This window comes from Cnephaeus nilssonii (genome assembly GCF_951640355.1).
Source record: "Cnephaeus nilssonii genome assembly, chromosome: 6".
Classification (NCBI taxonomy): domain Eukaryota; kingdom Metazoa; phylum Chordata; class Mammalia; order Chiroptera; family Vespertilionidae; genus Cnephaeus; species Cnephaeus nilssonii.
The window spans coordinates 50,168,984-50,190,085 of NC_137077.1; the positions used below are offsets into that span (position 1 = coordinate 50,168,984).

The 21,102-nt window shown below is 48.0% G+C and overlaps 1 protein-coding gene across 1 annotated transcript; it reads right to left on the reverse strand.

The window, feature by feature from the left end:
• Positions 1-10,846: 10,846 nt before the first annotated feature.
• Positions 10,847-17,375, reverse strand: KRT4 (keratin 4). Its single transcript, XM_079774169.1, has 9 exons — positions 16,841-17,375; positions 15,006-15,220; positions 14,039-14,099; positions 13,615-13,710; positions 12,921-13,085; positions 12,540-12,665; positions 11,899-12,119; positions 11,606-11,640; positions 10,847-11,496 (listed from the first exon to the last, which is right to left on the reverse strand). The coding sequence occupies exons 1-9, from the start codon at positions 17,327-17,329 to the stop codon at positions 11,321-11,323; spliced, it is 1,584 nt and encodes a 527-aa protein (XP_079630295.1). The 5' UTR covers positions 17,330-17,375; the 3' UTR covers positions 10,847-11,320.
• Positions 17,376-21,102: the final 3,727 nt, after the last annotated feature.

Sequence of the window (21,102 nt, forward strand, 5' to 3'; positions counted from 1 at the left end):
ATCAGGCTGGCAGGCAGGCAGGCAAGTTGTTAGGAGCCAGCATTCCCGGATTGTGAGAGGGATGTCCGACTGCCGCAATCTGGTCCTGACAGGCCTTCATTGGATGTGGCCTGAACTGAAATGAATTTGCTCTCATCTGGCCTTCCAGAACAATACACACAAACTCCCCTGGCTTTTGTCTGACAACTCTTCCAATATTAGAAACCCGTTGAATTTCCAGAAGCTGTTCTCCAAATTAAATACAACCAGTTACTTCTCCCAGTCCTCAGTACACATAGTTTCCAGGCCTCTTCACTCCGTTTTGTTAATGTACCTCTTAAAGCCATGGTGCCTGATTGAGATGTAATATTTATAGGTGGTGTAATGTACACCAAAACTACCAGGAGAACCCTTATTGTCTGTGATGTGGACACTGCTTCTTTCAATGTAAGCTAAGATTTTATTCCCTTCTTTAACTGCTGGTCCTGGGTTTGAATCTCAGCTTTGCCTCTTACTTGTGTGATCTTGGGCAACTTTCCTCATCCGTGAAATGAAAATAATAGCAGATTTATCTTTCATAGCTATTGTGAGAATTGAATTAAATAAGGTATGGCAAACACTAAGAATGTACCTAGATATAGTTAATACTCAGGGAACATTTGTCATTTTGTGTCACTTTGGAAGCTGCTTGTGTCCTAACATGAGAATAGGGCTTCTTCTGTTGCTCTGGAAAAATCACAGGTTAATTCAATGAATTAATTGCTCCTGTGACTACGTGTCTGCTGGTGCAGCAGAGATGTAATGGCCTCCATAACAAGAAGGTATCTTCAAACCAAAAAACAAAGCAGGAAACTCCATCCTATCTAATAAAAGAGTAATATGCAAATTAACCATCACTCCGTGACAAAAATGGTGACGCCCATGGCCACAAGATGGCAGTGCCCAGTCCTCTTAGCCCTGGAGAGTGTGATCGCTGGCAAGTGGCGGCGGCTTGGGCTGGGATCTCAGACCGGCAGGTCCTGGCACCCAAGCCGTACAATCCCCTGGCCATGGAGGCTGCCTGGGCTGGGGTCTCATGCCTGCAGGGCCGGGCACCCCCACTGCACTATCTTCAGGCCAGCGAAGGCAGCCTGGGCTGGAGCCACGCACCCCCACTGGGCTATCCCCAGCCAGGCTGAGATGGCAGAAGTTTCAGCCTGGCTGGGCTGAGGGGGTAGCCTGGGCTGGGGTCTCAGCCTGGCCAGGGCCTGATCCCCTTCCAGCGGTGGCAGCCTGGGGTCTCAGCCATTGAGTCACACCAGCCAGGCAGATATGGAGGAATATTAAATGTTTCTTTTTTTATAATATATATTTTATTGATTTTTTACAGAAAGGGAAAGGGATAGAGAGCTAGAAACATCTATGAGAGAGAAATATTGATCAGCTGCCTCCTGCACACTCCCCACTGGATATGTGCCCCCAACCAAGGTACATGCCCTTGACCAGAATTGGACCTGGGACCCTTGATTCTGCAGGCCAATGCTCCATCCACTGAGCCAAACCAGTTAGGACTGTCCAATATGCTAAAGAAAAAACCCTATCCAATAAAGAGAAAATATGCAAGGGAGAGCATTTGGGGGTGACCAGGGTATCAAGGAAGGGCAGTTAGGCATTGATCGGGCTGGCAGGGGAGTGGTTAGGGGTGATCAGGCTGGCAGGCAGAGTGGTTAGGGGCAATCAGGAAGACAGGCAGGTGAGAAGTTGGGAGCCAGCAGTCCTAGATTGTGAAAGGAATGTCCGACTGCCTGTTTAGGCCCGATCCCATGGATCAGGCCTAAACAGGCAGTCGGACATCCCCCAAGGGGTCCCAGATTGGAGAGGGTACAGGTTGGGCTGAGAGACACCCCCCACCCCCGTGCACGAATTTTGTGCACCAGGCCTCTAGTAGAATATAACAAAATTTATTATAGAGTAATTTACCTACAGGAAGATTGGGTCGGAGCAGAAAAGACAACCCAGCATTCTATGCAATCATTCTCTGCTAACAGACCCCTGTTAGAGTAATTTTTATGATATAACTTTGGTACTAATGACTGACAAGGCAAAGGGATAGAGAATGCAGTAGTACCAGGGGCTTTATCTCCTGGTAGTCTTATGATAGATGGCTGCTTATCATTGATAATATCACCAGTTTGATATTTATCTTGGCTGTCATGCCATTCAGTCCCTTACTAACAAAACTATTTATAGCTACATTTTAAGAAACACAGACAATCATCAACTATCAAGATTGCTAAGGACAGTGAGGTTGGTCAAAGGTCACAGCACAAAACTTAAAAATGAAATGAAATTAGACACAGAGATGGAGTTGGTTTTGTTCACGTCTATATCTGTACATGACCCAAGCACCCATTTTCTTCATCATATTCTTGACTAAATGTCCTGCTTCTTCCACAGATGCAACACATCAACCCTGATCAGCCTGCCCTGGCTCTCTCCATTCATGCAATGAACACTTACTGAGTACTTACTGTTTACTAAGCACTGTTCTAGGTGTGAGGAATGCAGTAGTGGACAAAACAGATGAAGTCTCTGCTCTCTGAGAGCTAACATACCAATAGGAGACAGACAACAAAGAAATAAATAGATGTCATGTCAGGTAGTAAAAGGTGCTATGAAATAGATGCAGCAGGAAACAGGGGTAGACATGACAATGGGTATTATTTCACAGAGGGTGGTCTGTGTAGACCTGAGCAGATATCTGAATGCAGTGAAGGAGCAAGGCATGCAGACATATGAGCAAAGGGTGTCCTGGCAAAGGAAACCACAAGTGCAAAGGCCCTGAGACAAGCGTGAGAAGTGTTTGAGGAGCAGTGTGGGGCCAGGACAGCTGAAGCAAATGGGAAAGGAGGACAGGCATCAGAGATGAGGTCTGAGGCAGCTGGGAGGCAAATCACACAAGGCTCTGAGATGCTGAATAAGGCTGTGTTTTACTCTGAGAGGTGAAGCCCTTGAAGGGTTTTAGCAAAGGTGAGACAAGAGCTGACTTTTTAAAGGTTGAGTCTAAAGACAAAGCTTGTGCACAGCTTCATACAAGAGATGGGATGCAGAAGTGTCCACTCAAGTCCTGTTTTCCCAAAAGGAACGGAGAACAGGGCTCAGTGTCCTAAGCTGCATGGTAGAGTCCAACCCACCAAAAAAGAAAACAGGGACCCGGTTTCTTCTCACACAGCAAGGCTCAGTCACAGTCTTGGTTCCTGGACAGTGCTGTGAGGCCAGGAGGAAAACCCTCTGCATGCTCAGCCAAGTTCAAGTATCCTCACTGCAGTGTTGACCAGAGCGCTCTCTGCAGGGCCACTGCATTCTGGAAGCCCCAGTGTTTATCCCTCTCTGCTTTGTTAGCTTTTACTAAATAGACATTTACAGGGGCTATCTCCTGCTAGTCTCTTTCCCTCATTCTGCACCAGGGGTCTTATTGAACCTTTATGTAGAAACTAGGGGCCCAGTGCACAAAATCCATGCATGGGTGGGGTCCCTAGGCCTGGCTGGCAATCTCGCCCAGTCCCGATTGGGGCCAGGCTGGCCGGGGTTTGCCGGCCAGGGAGAGGAACAGGGGAGGTTGGCTGTGGGAGTGCACTGACCACCAGGGGGCAGCTCCTGCATTGAGCGTCTGCCCCCTGGTGGTCAGTGTGCATCATAGCGACTGGTCAACCAGTCGTTCTGGTCCTTCCTTTCATTCCGTCAAACGATCTCTTATGTTTTTATATATATAGACTAGAGGCCCGGTGCACAAAATTCGTGCACGGAGGGGGGTTGTCCCTCAGCCCAGCCTGTACCCTCTCCAATATGGGACCCCTCAAGGGATGTCCGACTGGGATCGGGCCTAAACGGGCAGCCGGACATCCCTCTCACAATCCAGGACTGCTGGCTCCAAACTGCTTGCCTGCCTGCCTTCCTGATTGCCCCTAACCGCTTCTGCCTGCCAGCCTGATCACCCCCTAACCATTCTGCTGCCAGCCTGTTTGCCCCCAACTTCCCTCCTCTACCGGCCTGGTCACCCCTAACTGCCCTCTCCTGCAGGGTTGATCACCTCCAACTGCCCTCCCTTGCAGGCCTGGTCCTTCTCAACTGCCCTCCCTTGCAGGCAGGGTGCCTCCCAACTGCCCTCTCCTGCTGGTCATCTTGTGGTGGCCATCTTGTGTCCACATCGGGGCAGGATCTTTGACCACATGGGGGCAGCTATATTGTGTGTTGCAGTGATGATCAATCTGTATATTACTCTTTTATTAGATAGGATAGAGGCCTGGTACAGGGGTGGGGGCCAGCTGGTTTGCCCTGAAGGGTGTCCCGGATCAGGTGGGGGTTCCCTTGGAGCATGGGGCGGCCTGAGCGAGGGGCCTGTGGTGGTTTGCAGGCCGGCCATGCCCCCTGGCAACCCAAGCGGAGGCCCTGGTATCTGGAATTTATTTTCCTTCTACACTTGAAACTTTGTAGCCTGGAGCGGAGCCAAGCCTGGGGCTCCCTCCGTGGCAACAGCCATTTCTGTTGGGGTTATAATTGAAACTTTGTTGCCTTAAGTGGGTGGGCCCGGCCAGGGTGTGTGGAAAGCTTTGCTTCCCCTGTTGCCGGCGGCAACCCTGGCCTGCTCTCTCAAGCTCCATTCTGCCGCCATTTGTTTGAATTTGTTTACCTTCTATAATTGAAACTTTGTAGCTTGAGTGGAGGCTTAGGCCTGGCAAGGGCAGGCGGAAAGCTTGGCTTCCTCTGTTACCTAGGAAACCTTGCTCTCTGTGGCTGTAGCCATCTTGGTTTGGGTTAATTTGCATGCTCGCTCTGATTGGATGGTGGGTGTGGGTTGTGGGCGTGTTGGAGGTATGGTCAATTTGCATATTTGTCTATTATTAGGTAGGATGACTGATAACCAACTAATTGTCCTGGTTAGGGTGAGATAGGGTGGAGTGGGGTTGGAAACAGGAGTAAGTTACTGAAATGCTGAGCCCCCACTCAGACACTCTGTAGGACCCCTTCTTTTCCATAGCTGGGTTCAGGCCCCTCACCCTCCTGCCTTGCACACAGCTCCTGGGAGCCCAGGCCAGTGTCCACCAGCCTGTGACACACAGGGTCAGGGATTCTTTACTCCTGCTACAAAGGCCGCAAGAACTTTTCCTGGCTAGTACTGGGAATTAGAATGCTATTTCTTTTAATATTGTGAATATTTTGCTGTGGTCTGCTAATTCCCTGTTTTCCTGAGGGCAACATCTCAATAGTAACTTCAATATTATATATTGGATAAATTTTTTAAATATTTTTATTGATTTCAGAGAGGGAGAAAGAGGGAGAGAGACAGAAACATCAATGATGGGAGAGAATCATCGATTGACTGCCATCTGCACACCTCCCCACTGGGGATCAAGCCTGCAACCAGGGCATGTGCCCTGATGATTCTGCCAGGAATCAAACTGTGATCTCCTGGTTCATAGGACAATACTCAACCATTGAGCCATGCCAGCTGGGCTTGGATAATTTTTTAAAAGAATGTTTTAAAAAGCTTTTTGATCCTCAGATGTCTGTTGATTTCTTTCCATATGAACTGGGTTTTTTTGTATAAAGTACATTCTTAAAATTTAAATAAATAAATAAATAAATAAATAAATAAATAAATAAATAAATAAATAGATGAGCCTAGCTGCTGTGTGGATATTCAATCACAGGAGTCAGGGGAGAATGTGTGGAGACTACACTGCCTTCCTTATCTTCTAGGACAGACACTTGCCTTCCAGTTTCAAGCAACTCACTTCTACTTCCTGCTATAAGAAGAAGGAACAGCAGCCACAGAGCACTGCAGAAAAGATAAACAGGACAACAAAACAGAAGGTGAGGCTTGCCCTGAGGAAGCCTTTATTTATGTAAGATTCCTCTGTGGCCAGGAGCTCGCCCCATCGTTGTGCTGAATCCTAGCTGTCTGCTGTGCCTCCTCAAACCAGTGGTCCTCATTGCAAGGTTTAATAACAGAGAGTTATTAAATAAGTTACTTGAGACAAAAGGAAAGAGATGGGGAGGAAAAATTAGGTGATCATTTGACCTGGGGAAGAGAAAGTTAAGAGGAAAGTTAAAGTGCAATGGTTTGAAAAGCACAGATCTCACTCCCTCCACTGGAGAATCTAAGGGATTCCACTTGGACTTAAAGCAAAGGGTGTGGTCATGGTAGGAAATAAGATGACCATGAGATACTGTGTAAGTAATCTAGGGAGATTTAGAGACAGTGATTCACAACCCCTAGCCCATGGAAGGTAGGCAACAATTATTGAAGGGATATATGTCATTCTGAGGGAGATGATTCTTCCAGACCAAGGAATGGCAATAAATCTCCTAGTCCCTGAGAACATCTTTCATAGTAAACAAGAAAGGAAAAGAGTAGAGCAGCTGCAAGGCTCAGCATTACCGCTCCATAGAAGGGGAGTGAGGTGCAGGGGCAGTTCCCAGACATAAGTCCAAAGCCCATCATGGACCTAAAGGCCACATCCTGAAAGCAGGTGACCCAATGTCCCCTCTTCATCTCTTTCAGATCTTGTTCTCTCACACATGCCTCGTCCTGAGCTCATTCAGTCTTGGCACATGAAGCCCAGCCCCAAACGAATTGGACCAAATGGTCCTCCAAGTGTGGCCTAGACCTACCTCTTCAGCCTCCTCTCCCACCACTCCCTGCTCTTCATCTTGAGGGATGCTAAGTTGCTTTGGGTTCATAAATATACTGCGCTGGGCCATACTTCCCTGCCTTTACTGTCTAGAGCACCCTTCTCCCCCGCACACCTGCATCTCTCACCTCAACTCCAAGACTATACCCCTTTTACCTGGCTGACTCCTTCTCAGGCTTCAAGATTTATCAGAGGTGTCACCTCTTCAGGGAACCTTCCTTGAATCCCTAGGCAAAAGTAAGTGCTTCTCCCTTGGTCTGACAGATTCTCAGGATTTACATCTATTATCGCTCTCTTTCCTGAAAGTAGGAAAAATCTGTATTTAATGTCTGCTTACCCAGTGCTCCCCATACCCATGCACACATGCTATATAATAAAGATGTAATATGCAAATTAACCCTCACACCCTCATGAGATGGCTGCCTACGACTAGCTTGGCAGGGGGTTAGTGAGGAATGACCAAATGACTGAACAGCAGGCTGCGTGGGGCAACCAGGCCAGTGGGAAGGGAGGGAAGTTGGGAGCAACCAGGCCAGGAGGGGGGCAGTAAGAGGCAACCAGACCAGCGGGGGAGAGGGGGGCAGTTAGGGGCGACCAGGCCAGCGGGGGGGGGTGCAGTTGGGGGCAACCAGGCCGGCAGAGGGGTGCAGTTAGGAGCAAACAGGCCGGCAGGGAGAGGGCAGTTGGGAGTGACCTGGTCGGCAGGGAGGGGCAGTTAGGGTCTATCAGGCTGGCATGCAGAGGCAGTGAGGGGTGATCAGGCTAGCAGGGGGGTGGCAGTTAGGGGCAACCAGGCTGGCAGGCAGGTGAGCAATTAGGAGTCAGTGGTCCAGGATTGTGTGGTCCCAGATTGGAGAGGGTGCAGGCTGGGCTGAGGGGACATCCCTCCCCCCCCCCCGCCTGCCCGTGCACAAATTTTGTGCACCAGGCCTCTAGTATTCACATAGAACTATATCCTCCTCAAGGGCTAGGACTCCTGTGTGATGCTTGTCGAGCTGAAGCTTTTGGTGGATTTGTAGACAAGGGAGCTCCCAGTCTTATGAAGGAAATGCTGCAGACACCTCACAGGATCAGAATGAGGCCTGAAGAGGCCTGTGGGTGGCAGAGCAACAGGGTGAGCCAATAAGGTGGAACGACTCAGGGAAGCTTCCTAGAAAAAAAGGATTTCCCCTTAGAGGAGATTAGAATCCTGTTCTCAGTAATATTGAATATAGCCTGGCTGGTGTGGCCCAGTGGTTGAGCATTGACCTATGAACTAGGAGGTCAGGGTTCAATTCCTGGTCAGGGCACATGCTGACCTATGAACCAAGAGGTCATGGTTCAATTCCTAGTCAGGACACATGGCCGGATTGTGGGCTCAATCCCCAGTTTGGGGTGTGCAGGAGGTCCAGGCTTGATCCCCAGTGTAGAGTGTGCAGGAGGCAGCTGATCAATGATTCTCTCTCATCATTGATGTTTTTATCTCTCTTTCCCTCTCCCTTCCTCTCTGAAATTAATAAAAATATTTTAAATAATAATAATAATATTGATGCTCTGGCTGGTTTGGCTCAGTGGAGAGAGCATCGACCTGCGGGCCGAAGGGTCCCAGGTTCGATTCTGGTCAAGGGCATGTACTTTGGTTGCGGGCACATCCCCAGTGGGGAGTGTGCAGGAGGCAGCTCATCGATGTTTTTCTCTCATCGATGTTTCTGACTCTCTATCCCTCTCCCTTCCTCTCTATAAAAAATCAATAAAATATATTTTTTTAAAAAAAATAATAAATAAATAATAATAATATTGAATGTAAACTATAATTGAAAAATAAAATAGAATCCTGCTCTCTGTCAGATCACTTTTCTCCACCTTTAGCACCCAGACTTACATGTCCTTAAATGCCACCTCCTGCATGAATCCCCCTTTGTCCTGGGCTGGCCCACTAGTACCATGCCCTGGAGGGTCACAAAGAGGGAACAGTTTCCTCAGTTATTTCCTCAGTTATTTCCCCTTGACCATCCACCCAAGAAATAATAATGGACATATTCCAAGGTCTTAGAATCCAAAACCTGGGTTCCAACAGTAAGCTAAACCAAAATCCCACAGTAAGACAACACTAATAAACTCCTCTTTGCTATCACCTTCTGGTTTTACTAGCAGCAAGGGAGGGACAATTTGCTGAAACTGAGAAGGTGGGACCACAGAACAGAGGGTTTTGGTAAAGGCAGAGGGACCTATGCAAATGTGGTCATTGCTTGGGAGCCCAGAGTCTAAGCCAAACCAAGGGTGAGGTTTCAGCCATGACTAGAAGTCAAGAGCTTGGAGAGCAGGGATCAGGGCAGATGAATCAAATAAATTGAGTTAAAGATTTCCCAACTCACATTATGATGTGATAAGTGATTTAAGTATACATCAAGGTAAAGCATTGGCGGAGGGGCGGGGGGGGGCAGGGAGCTTCCAAGGGACAGGTAATGCAACCTGTGTCTCTATAGTTCCCCTGAACACAAAGAGCTGGCCAGAATTCAATTTAAAGGGTCTGAGGGAAGGGAGGCACCAATTATTTCAGAAGTGGATTTTCTCCCCAAATAATTCCCTTCAATTAGCCACCCAGCTTCGAACCTATGGCTCATGACCAGGATCCACTGCCTTGGACTGTTCTGGAACTAGAGAACAACATGAATGTTATTTCTCTTTTTTGTAAAATAGGAATCTTCTTGTATAAATAAATAAAAAACACTCACATAGCCACATACCTACAGATATAAAACCTGGATCAGCAGTGGCACTTGGGGTGGTTTCTCTCATTCTTCGCTTGCTCAGAGGACATGACTAATTCATTAACCTGCCCAACAACTACCACCACCACCACCCCTGACCTCTCAATGTGGTCCATCACAACCTGCAGCTTCCTGGTGGGTGAACTTGAGAAGCTTCTCCCTTTGTTCCAACCCCTGACTCCTCCCCTCGTAGGCACCCCAGAAACTCAGAAAAGAGCCAGTTCAGCATTTTCCCAGGAGAGGGGTGCAGTGGTGGGAAGAAGTCAAAGACTTCCTGTTCTGACACTTGGGGTGAACCCCTGAGACAATGGGGAGATTAGGGCAGGGTTTTTGAAGAACCAAGGAGTCCTGCCCAGGGAGTGGCTGCTCCTGGCAAAAGGCTTCAGCCCAGGGAGCCCAGATTAACTCTTTGCTGCTCCACCCTTGCTGCCCTGAGCCTACCTCCAGGTCTGTGTGAAGGCCCCTTGGGCAAGGACTGGCCCTGAGCAAACTGTGTGCCTTCTATGTATACACAATCAGGGCCCCATAGGCACTATGCTGGAGGGATTGGAGTCTGAATGAACGCCCCAGAAGTCAAAGGTCTGAGGCACCAATTGGGTGGCCAAGAGAATGAGTGTCAGACTGCACATGGGGAGCTATGCAGTCTTTCTCTAGTGAAGGGAAGATTATGCTGCTCCAGGTATCCTGGAATTGGTCCAGTATAGAAACAGGGTGTCCACAAAGGCTATGCCCAAACCTCCACCTCTGAGTGCCCTCGCCCCCATTCTTCCTTTTACCAACAGGAATCTCCAGGGTTGGCCCATCAGGCAGCTTCACCCTCTATTGCTCGCCTCCCCGACTCTTGCATCAGAACACAGTCACCTGAGGAGCTGGGGAAGTGGGCACAGCACAAAAGCTTTGTGAAGAGGACAAGCTTTCACTCCTCCATCCAACAACCATGACCATGTTGATTCTTAGAACAAGTTTCTGAAAGCCTTGCTGGTTTGGTGACATTTAGGCCCATACATGGAATTTCGTAACTAGGGAGGCCTTGCTAGATAGACTCTGAGTATAAACACCCAATTATTCCATATTCAGTAGAGACTCCTGACGGCCTTTCTTCATACCATTCCTACACCCCACACCTCCCAGACTTGGACCCCTTCCCTCCAGGTTCACTGCAGGCTCAGCACTGAGCTGGCCTGGCCCTGATTCCCTACAATGGTTTATCTTTGTATAATTGTTGATTTTTTTGAGTCTGTGTCTCTATTCCAGATGCAGCCTTCAGGCTCCATACACTTCTCCCTCAATATTCTGAGTATTTTTTTAAAAAAAGAGACCTGAAAAATTAACTGATGACCTTGATCTACACAGACAGAGCCCTCAAGCCCCAGATTCCTTCACTTTCACCTGAATTCGGAAGACTTCTTCCTAATGAAGAAGAACAATTACTCAGAGTGAATGACAAAAGCATTTTATTGAAAATTCACCCATAGATGGATAGAAGGAAGGAGAAGGGTTGGATGGGACACTGAGTGGTTCTTGTTCTGACCTTGCAGGGCCAGTTGCTGCCAAGTGATGGAGAAGGAGTTGGTCCTGATGTAGAGAGATATCTGGGATCCGGCAGGAGATAGCACCAGGCTGGGATGGCACACATATGATCCCAATTATTCTGAAGATGAAGCGTGTGGTTGTGTTCTCCTCTCTCCATGTGGGGTGAAGAGTCAGCTGACAACCTCCTCATTCCAGGTAAGTCACCAAGCCCACATTGAGAAGAAACTACCAAACTCCAAAAGGGCAGAGTCCACACCCCGGCACTGAGGTGACACTGGTGAGATGAGTCCCAGAAAGGTAGCGTGGAGGCAGAGGTGAAGGAAGCACAGAGACACCAAGACTGGGCCCAGCTGGGCTCAGGGGGCTGCAGGGACCTCATCTCCTCTATCGGTGGGATCTCTTGGTCAGAGTGGTGGTGGAAGAGATGATCTTGCTGCCGGAAGCACCAAACCCATAGCCACTTCCAGAGCCAGAGCCAAAGCCACCGCCCAGGCCAAATCCAGAGCAGCTTCCTAATCCTCCACCAATGCCTCCTGCGCTGGCAGCACCACCGACCACGGCTGTGGGAGAGAAACAAAGGACACGGTTATTCCAACAGTGTGGGCAACCAAGAATTGCAGCTCAAACCAGGGTGAACAAATGGGCATGGCAGGGACTGAAGGTACTTACAGATGCTCACAGCATTCTGGCATTCTCCAGACATTCTGTGGGAGAGAAAAAGAGCAGTGAGCCACAGCAGAGCCCAGAGCCACACTTCATTCAATAAGGGGGTGTCGAGCACCTTTCCCATCATTAAGCAGACAAATATAAGGCCTGACTATGAACCTGTTATCTAATAGTGTGCTTGTTTATAATGCACCAGAGCAGCATTGAAGCAGGTGGCCCAACAGAAGTGCCCCGGACCTGCCATGGCCCCAGACCTCTCCATTCCTCATGTTCCCGCCCTGCCTTCCCCTCCTCACCGGCACTCCTCGCCCTCCAGCAGCTTGCGGTAGGTGGCAATCTCAATGTCCAGGGCCAGCTTCACACTCATGAGCTCCTGATACTCCCGCAGCATCCGGGTTAGCTCCTCCTTGGCCTTCTTCAGAGCAGCCTCCAGCTCTGCACGCTTGCTGTAGGCATCTTTCAGGGCCAGCTCCCCACGCTGCTCAGCATCAGCCACGGAGGCCTGCAGAGTCTGACACTGTAGACAGGGCATGAGACAGACAATCGTCAGTATCCTGCTGTCAAAAACTCTACATCTGTCCCCTCTCCTGTTTGCTGGACTTAACATGTCAGGGTTTGTCTGTCCTTCTCCCCACCTTCCCTGATGCACCTTCTTATGCATTTCATCCACTCCACCAGGGCCCACCAATGCCCCCACCAGACTGGCTAAAGAGCAAAAACTAATGTAAAAGAGCCAAGAAATCTAATTTCCTGGGGTGGCATGTCATGTTAACTAGGATACTGCTGAAAAGATCTGGGTATGGCTTATGTAAAGAGCTACAAATCCCCTGCAGACAAGCTCAGGATTTTCTGGCCTGATGCCTTACCTTCTCATCTCCTGTGGAGACATCTTTTAGGCCTCGGCCCTGTACTGCAGCTGGAAGGAGGTGACACTTACCTGCTTTTTGACGTTCTCAATCTCAGACCGCAGCCTCTGGATCATCCTGTTGAGCTCTGCAATCTCACTCTTGGTGTTCTTCAGGTTGTCACCATATTGGTCAACTGAGGTCTGGAGCTGCTGGAACTAAGACCCAAGAGACACAGGGAACCAGGGGTTAGAGGTGTCTGAGTAGGGTCTATTCTCAAGTCATCCCAGCAAGAATTGCCACAGGTGGAAGGAATAAAACAAAATGTCACATAATCTCAAATCAGACCTCAAAGAATCAGTTCATCTCTGACTTCTCTTGGATTTGAGCTGATAATCACCTGCTTGCTCACAGACATCAAAAGCAAAGCCCCAGAAGCCACTCCGAACTCCCGAGAAATCTTCAGGACCCACCTTGCTCTGGTACAGGGCCTCTGCCTCAGCCTTGCTCCTCTGGGCGATCTCCTCATATTGAGCCTTGACTTCAGCGATGATGCTGTCCAGGTCCAGGCAGCGGTTGTTGTCCATGGACAGGACCACGGAAGTGTCACTGACGTGGCTCTGCATCTGGGACAGCTCCTACAGGGAAAATGTCTCACATCAGGCCACCTGGAGAGTCTTCCCTTATCTGAGACCAGAAATCTGCTGTCGTCACAGAAATGGCCATGCCACAGGCTCAGATGGAAGCAGAGTTAGCATTCCCAATGGGGAGGGGGGAAATTTCTATGTATAAATCAAGTGGTTGTGACATTTCAAGACAGGACAGTAATGTTTGTAGTCCTTACTGCTCCCCAGGGACTATCAGCCAATCCATGTCAGTGGGCAGCCAGTTCATTGGATGAAAGAAAATGGAATAAATGCATTTCACTAAAGAAATGCTAAATGGCAATAAATTCTATCCCATGCGATCTTTAGATCTAATCACCTCTTCTAAGACATCTGGTTTTGAGAACCTCTCACATTACCCCTTTCTATCCATGACCTTGCTGAGAACCCACCCCCCGGAAGTAAAGAGTTAGAGTCCTTTCAAAGAACTGTGAACTCCAACCAGCAGCCTCGTAAATGGAGGATTCCCTTCCCTGAATAGAGGGGGCAATGGAGTCCTCACCGCAGCATAGAGGGCCCTCAGGAAGTTGATCTCATCATTAAGGGCATCCATCTTGGCCTCCAACTCCACCTTGTTCATGTAGGCAGCATCCACATCCTACAGAGGAAGAGTGGGGAGAAGAGATGCGCTACAGTAATTATAATAGGGGCAGCGATGTTAAGTGACACAGAAAGGCTTCTCAGTACCAGGTGAGGTAGTGAGGAACTAAGCCATTAGACATATTCTGCCCCTAAAGCCATGCAGGCATGGATGTTAATTATCTAAACAGGGTTTTTAACCCAGCCTTAATTCCTTAGGACCCTGTTCAGGTAGATCTGGATAGTATCAAATCTACCTGTGGTGGAGATAAGGCAGAGATAGACCAACCCCACGATTCCAGCCAAAGACCACTCCCAAGGGAAGGGTGTCCTCCTTTATCCCCTACCTTCTTGAGCACCACAAAGTCATTCTCAGCAGCTGTGCGTTTGTTGATCTCCTCTTCATACCTGGGGTGGAGATGGAAAGGAAAAGACAGAAGCCCCACAGTGAGCTAGTGTTTCTCAGCAACCTGCTACTCCTTTCAAACATCTATTTGGAAATATCAGCTAAGTGGCTACATTTCCCCATGTTCATGCAAATATTCATTGAACCTACATTTATTGAATAATGACCAGGCATGAGGTACCAGTCTAGACCCTGTTTTATTCAGAGAAGTGAAAACAAAACTTTAAGAAGACTGTTTTCAAGAGATAAGATATGAGGGGGGGGGGGAAAACCAGCAATGATCTGCTTGATTTTATTTCCATAGAAGTTCTCTTTGTTTCATGTGAGAGTGAACTGAGAGAGAATGTTGGTTTCTTCTCAGCTGCATCCCATAATGAGTCAGCATTATAATAAGAGCTACTATGGAAATAAGTCCATTGCTAGCTGCTTTCTTTTCCTCATTTAATTTCATTTAATTCTCAACATATAAGGTAGGACTATTACCCCCATTTAAATATTAAGAAACTAAGGTTCAGAGAGGTTAAGAAGCTTACTCAAGATCACACAGCCAGTGAAAGATTCAGTATTTAATCCAAATCCAACTGCCTCTACAACCTATATTCTTCTGATCATGGTATTGTATTTTCCATCTGTTTGATTTCTAACCTGTTTGTATATGGCAAGCCCAGCTCTCTGAATGTATCATTCATTTTATGTTTGATAAATTGTTGGGCAATTTAGGATTACTAGACCTTACCCCATTAAAATGTAACCGTGGCGATACAGGGGAGCAGACTAGAGGACCTTCCTGACACCTTTGGGATATCTTCAGAGCCTGGGATTCTAAATGACTGGAGAGGAATCCAGGAAGCCTGGGACATGGCTGGGCACACTTGTGAGATGGCATCCCCTCTTCCTCCCCCACGTACTTGGTCTTAAAGTCCTCCACGCTGTCCTGCATGGTCTTCAGCTCAGACTGCAGGCGTCCTTTGTCATTGACCAAGGAATCCAGCTGCTTCCTGAGGGCACTGAGGTAGGCCTCAAAGAAGGGATCCAGGTTTTTGGTGGATGTGGTGGTCGTCTGCTGCTGGAGGAGGTTCCACTTGGTCTCCAGGACCTTATTCTGTTGCTCTAGGAATCGCACCTGTGTTTCAAAAAGGTACAGAATGAGGGCCTGAAGATTTGACAGGAGAGTTGGCCACGGCCAACACCAACCCCTTCAATTCAAGTCAACCAGGAGGCCCAAGAGCCATTCAAGTAGGGCCATCATGTTGCAACTTCAGGAACCATCCACTGGGTCAATGTGGTGACCCCCACTTGTGAGCTCCTGGCAACCAATGGGCCATGTGGGTTGTGAAGAAAAGAGCACAGACAGAGCAGTAGAGCCTGACCATGCAGCACGAACAACTTCCTGTACAGGGATCCTGGGGCCCTGGGATGAATTACTAAGAATACTGAACCTCTATGAAATAATAAAATAAAATAAAATAAAATAAAATAAAATAAAATAAAATTAGGGGATACACCCATAGTCTGAGTGATTGCATTCAAAGTGATTCAGACCCATAGCAAAGGAATGATAAATTCATTGCAGATTTTTTAAAAACACTTATTCATAAATGCACTTGGTATGTCCCTGTGAACTTGTGTAGAGCTGAGTATACTTAACTAAGATCAAGGCCCTAGACATATTCTGAGTCTCAGCTAGATTCAGTTCTGCAAGAGAACTTCCCAGAACTTTCCCTTTTTCTATGAAAAGATCTAGCCAGATAAATCAAGGTAGCAGCTTAGCATGACATTTCCAGTTTATGTGCTTAGAATTGAAATAAAAGCAGGTAAGGGCAACTGATCACAATTTGAACCAAAAAGGTGAGATGAAACAAGCACCAAACCTTTGGTCTTGCTATTATATCTGTATGCCCTAGGGTCGCAAAAAAAGCCTCTTTAAGCTACTATTGGTTTATTCAAATTAGCAAGAAGAGCAAACAATCCCACTCAATCTACTCCAAGATTGTTCATTCTTGCCTCATACAGCTAAGCGGACTCAGACTTTGAAGCATGGAGACCCAGGGCATCCTTGACTGAGTGTGCTACACTTATCCATTCATTTATTAGTCATTGGATGCCTCAGCTCTCTGAGGCTAATCTGCTTGCTATCATCCATCATACTTGACTATAATTGAGTTTGAGGACTTGAATCTCTAACCTTGTATGGAAAAGGAAGTTGGACTACTAAAAGAACAGGAGAGACCCATCCTCTCATCTCTTTAAACAGACCCCGATAAGCAATTTTGCCCAGAGTCAGGAGGGGACCTAGATTCTGCCATTGAAGTAAGCCTCTTTTTTATTTGACAAACCAGCCTGGTTTCCTTTTGTTACAACAGAAGTGCCAACAGTTAAATCATTATATTAACTACAATTAATTGTTAGTTAATTATTAAATTATTAACTGTGTTATTTTAAAACCAAAATCTGAGAAAAAGCAGGGTAACAATGAACCCACTTTATAGCTGGGGTAATTGGACCCAGAAAAGTTGAATGATTTCCCAAGTACCACACAGCACATCTAGAAAACTCCAAATATTGAACTACTTTGACAGCCCACCCAGCATGAAACAAGAGACTCAGAACACTGACTCCCCTCCAGCTGGAAAATGGAGGCCCGGGTAGTTCAGTGGTTTTCCCATGGCAGGCTCAGGTCTGAGATTCTGGGACTCTAGAAACCCTGGTTTCTGCCACCTTATCTGGCCAAGGGGATGCTCACCTTGTCAATGAAGGAGGCAAACTTGTTGTTGAGGGTCTTGATCTGCTCTCGCTCCTCAGTTCGGACCTTCTGGATCTCGGGGTCGATCTCCACATGGAGTGGGGTCAGCAGGCTCTGGTTGATGGTGACCTCCTGAATCCCCCCAGCAGGGCAGACGGGGAAGCCAGAACCACCTCGTCCACCAAACGAGCCCCCGAATCCACCACCAAAGCTGCCAGCGCCGAAACCAGCACCAAAGCCACCAGCCCCAAAACCTCCCCCAGCCCCAAAGCCGCCACTTTGCCGGCATCCGGCCATGCTCATGGAGATGCTCTTGTTTCCCCCGAGGTTGTAGAGGCTCCTGCTGCCAAAGCCCCCAGAGGAGCAACGGCCTGCACCCCCAGACATGGAGGCCGAGCTGAAAGCAACCCTCTTGCCCCCACCTACGACGGCCGAGCCACAGCTAAAGCCCTGGGACCCGCCTCGGACACCCTGCTGTCTGGAGATCATGGCTGGAGAGAGGAGAGTGAGCTCCGAGTTGTCAGAGAGAAGCAAGAGGGGCCAGGCCAGTGAATGCCGCAGCTCTAGCCTGGGTCTCTTATATGTGCTGGAGCAGAAGGGCTTGGTTGCAGGGGCATAAAGGAAAAATCTGAAACATTTCTGGGCTTGGCCTTTGGCACCAGCCCATCCTTCTCACACTTGCTGAGCATGTCACTAAACACACCTACAGAAGTCAATCGGAGGGCACAGGTAACTGGATCCCAACACACTCCCCTCCAGGAGAACCTGAACGGGTGCCTCAGGGCCTCCTGCATCAGAGGCCCTGCCTGGCCCCACCTTCCAGGTCCCCCACCCACTACCCTTCCATCTCACCAGCTGCCAGTGGCCTCCCTGCTCCAGACAAGACAACCCCTTGCCTGTTTTCTCACTCCACAGAATTTGGAACCTGAGGGCCTGGGTTCAAGTGCACAACCTGCCCTTACCAGCTCTGCAAACCTGGAGCAAGTCACTCTCTGAAACTTATTTGCTTCACCTGTAAATTAGAAATGTTGCTTGGTAAACTGTCAGAAGCTGCACATATATTTGTTATTATTGTCATTAATATTCCTCCATGTACACTTGGCCCCATGTACACATGCCAAGGGGGAAATCCGTATTATAGCCTATAGCCTTCCAAAGCTAGGTCAGGACAACTCTGCTCCGTTTGCTGCCCAGACGTGTGCTTGCCTCCACCAGGACAGAGCCTGTTGTGTTTTCTCATAATTAGTCCCAGTGTTCAAAAGTGTTTGTAGCTTTTTTGGTGCTGGGAACCCCTTTGGCAGAGTGGCGAAACCTACGAGCCCCTTCTTAAAGCAGTGTTTTCAAATACAAAATCCGACTTTTAAGCCCTAACTTAAATTCTTCCCCACTGAGTGCAACAAACAGACCTATGTTCAAATCCCACCTGTTGCCACTAACTAGGTGTGCAGTCTTGGGCAGGTTAACTAACCCTCTGAACCCCTTCAACCCATCCTCTCATCCATAAAATGGGAAACCTGCCTCATAGATAATAAGACAACGTACTTATAGTGCCTGGCACTTAGTAGGTCAGTAAGCATTCATTCTTTTCCTGCCCGGGTTTTGCCATTGCCACTCATGAGGAGACATTAGCTAGATCTGTACCCCTCTCCTCTTCTCAGTTCCTCATGACACTGCTAGTCCAAATCTAGGGAGCAGCAGTGACCAGGGCCTGGATATTTCCCCCAGACCTGAGCTGACCCTGACTGAATGAAAGCTGATTACAGCAAAAAATGAACAGCTCCCACCACGCAGAGAGAGAGAGCAGGACCCGAGGGGTGAGAAGAGGTTGGTCAATGGATCCAGGCTTTGGGGGCAGGAGTGCAGGGAAGGCTGAACTGTCTGGGAAATCTCTCCTCTCTGCCAGCCTCTCCTCTTCCCACTCTCACCCTCCCCACCTCTACCTGCCCTCCTCTTGCCTCTACCTCTGATCTGCACCCTCTCTCTGGCCCAGCTACCTCAGCCTTTGCCCAGGTGGCCTCTGAGTGAATGAAGCGTGGGTGGAAGAGCTGTGGCAGTGAGGACAGGAAGCCGGGCCCCATCCGAGGTCCATGGGAGAAAGCCCAAGGGATGGTCCATCCGCCTGTAGTAAGTGAGCATTCTAGAGCCAGGACCATCTCCTATAAGGGATGGGGTTGAACATGTCCTCATCCTTTTAATGAGTATTTAGTGAGTGTCAACATTGTGCCAGGCACTGTGTGGGATGCTTTATGTACATGTGACTATTTAATCTTCCTCAAGCGCTATGCCGTCAGTATGATTAGCCCTATCTTCAAATGATGGCCTGGAAGCCCAAGGCGGGTAAAGGAGCCCCAGGGTCACACAAGAGCATGTGTGGAGCCAGGACTTGGACCCACATTAGTCTGATCCCAAAGTCTCTGCATTCCCTGGCCTCTCACCCATACCATCCTGCAGGTATAAGTCAGTTTGTCTGATGTGTGCAGCAGCCAATCCAGAATTCAGCAACTGAACAAACCTAATTGAACTGATTGATCAGGCCAAGGGCCTCTGAGGGCCCAGCATCAAAGAGTCTACTGATTTCCACCCTGACTGCAAGGATGGGCCCAGCTGGTAAGGAAGGTAGAGCCACTTCAGGTCTTTGGGGCTGCTGCTGCAGGAGCAGAGGAGACCTGGTGCTACCCCTTGGGGAGCTGAGTCTGATTGTCTGGTTTCCTGCCCCAAGAAGAGGTAGGAAGGTCATCAGAATCATAGCCTGAGAGAGGGGCCAGGGGCTCAGACCCCTGGCTACCTCACCTGGATCTCTGCCCTTCCGTCTCATGGCTCTATTCTCCTGGCTGTCCCTTGGGGATTGCCAAGGACATTTATAAGCTAACAGGGGTGGGGAACCATTTTTCTGCCAAAGGTCATGTGAGTATTTATAACATCATTCACAGGCCATACAAAATCATCAACTTAAAAATTAGCCTGCTATATTTGGTCAAACATTTAATTAACTCTCCCCTAATACCTTGGCAGGGCCAGACCAAATGATTTCTCAGTCCTTTTACGGCTTTCTCGGGCCAGACGTTCCCCACTCCTGGCTAAGAGGAGGGGTTGCATCTGCAGAGATAAGGCCTCAAGACATGTCCCTTGTGTCTCTTAGTCTGTGGCAGTGACACTCCACCACTAGGAGAAATGATGTGTGTTGTACCTAGAGTTGTATCCACATGTCTAGTGCCCATAACAAAAAGCAGCAGTCGGGAAGGGATTTGGGGGAAAATAATATATAATATACAACCAATCTTATTTTGTGCTTGTGGGGAACCCAAACCATGAGGTATTTCCCATGAAGATAACTCTAAATTGATTTATACATCATCTCTTAAATAAAAAGTAAGATGAGGAAAAAGCCACAGTGGTTTTCTGGTAAAAGGGACTCTTATTTATTTATTTATTTTTAATAATTCTTTATTGTTGCAAGTATTACATATGACACTTTTTCCCCTCATTGACTCCCTCCAGTCCACCCCCATCCCCGCCTCATTGTCTGTGTCCATGGGTTATGCATATTGGTATATGCATACAAAGTCCTTGGTTGATTACCTCCCACCCACCCACGCTCCCCCGCCTTCCCTCCAAGATTCCACACTCTGTTTCATGCTTCCACACTCTGTTCATCAGTTTGTTTTGTTACTTAGATTCCACATGTGAGTGAGATCATGTGATACTTGTCTTTTCCTGACTTGCTTATTTCACTTAGCTTGATACTCTCCAGATCACTCCATGCTGTCTCAAAAGGTAAGAGATTCTTCTTTTTTACTGCTGCATAGTATTCCATGGTATAAATGTACCACAGCTTTTTTATCCACTCATCTACTTACGGGCACTTGGGCTGTTTCCATAGCTTAGCTATTGTAAATTGTGCTGCTATGAACATAGGGGTGCATACATTCTTTCTGATTGGTGCTTCGGGTTTCTTAGGATATATTCTAGAAGTGGGATCACTGGGTCAAATGGCAGTTCCATGTTTAATTTTTTAGGAAACTCCATACTGTTTTCCATAATGGCTGCACCAGTCTGCATTCCCACCAGCAGTGTACTAGGGTTCCCTTTGCTCCACATTCTCACCAGTACTTATCATTTGTTGATTTGTTGATGGTAGTCATTCTGACAGGTGTGAGGTGATAACCTCATTGTCATTTTAATTTGCATCTCTCTGATGATCAGTGACTTTGAGCATTTTTTCATATGTCTCTTGGCCATCTGTATGTCCTCTTTGGAGAAGT

What these genes read in the sequence shown, in the direction of transcription:
- KRT4 (XM_079774169.1), bottom strand. Translation starts at nt 17,329, where the DNA reads ATGATCTCCAGACAGCAGGGTGTCCGAGGCGGGTCCCAGGGCTTTAGC. An exon ending in GTGGAGGACTTTAAGACCAA is followed by an intron (nt 14,100 to 15,005) that starts GTACGTGGGGGA and finishes TCTCCACCCCAG; the next exon opens with GTATGAAGAGGAGATCAACA. An exon ending in CCAGAATGCTGTGAGCATCT is followed by an intron (nt 11,497 to 11,605) that starts GTAAGTACCTTC and finishes TCTCTCCCACAG; the next exon opens with CCGTGGTCGGTGGTGCTGCC.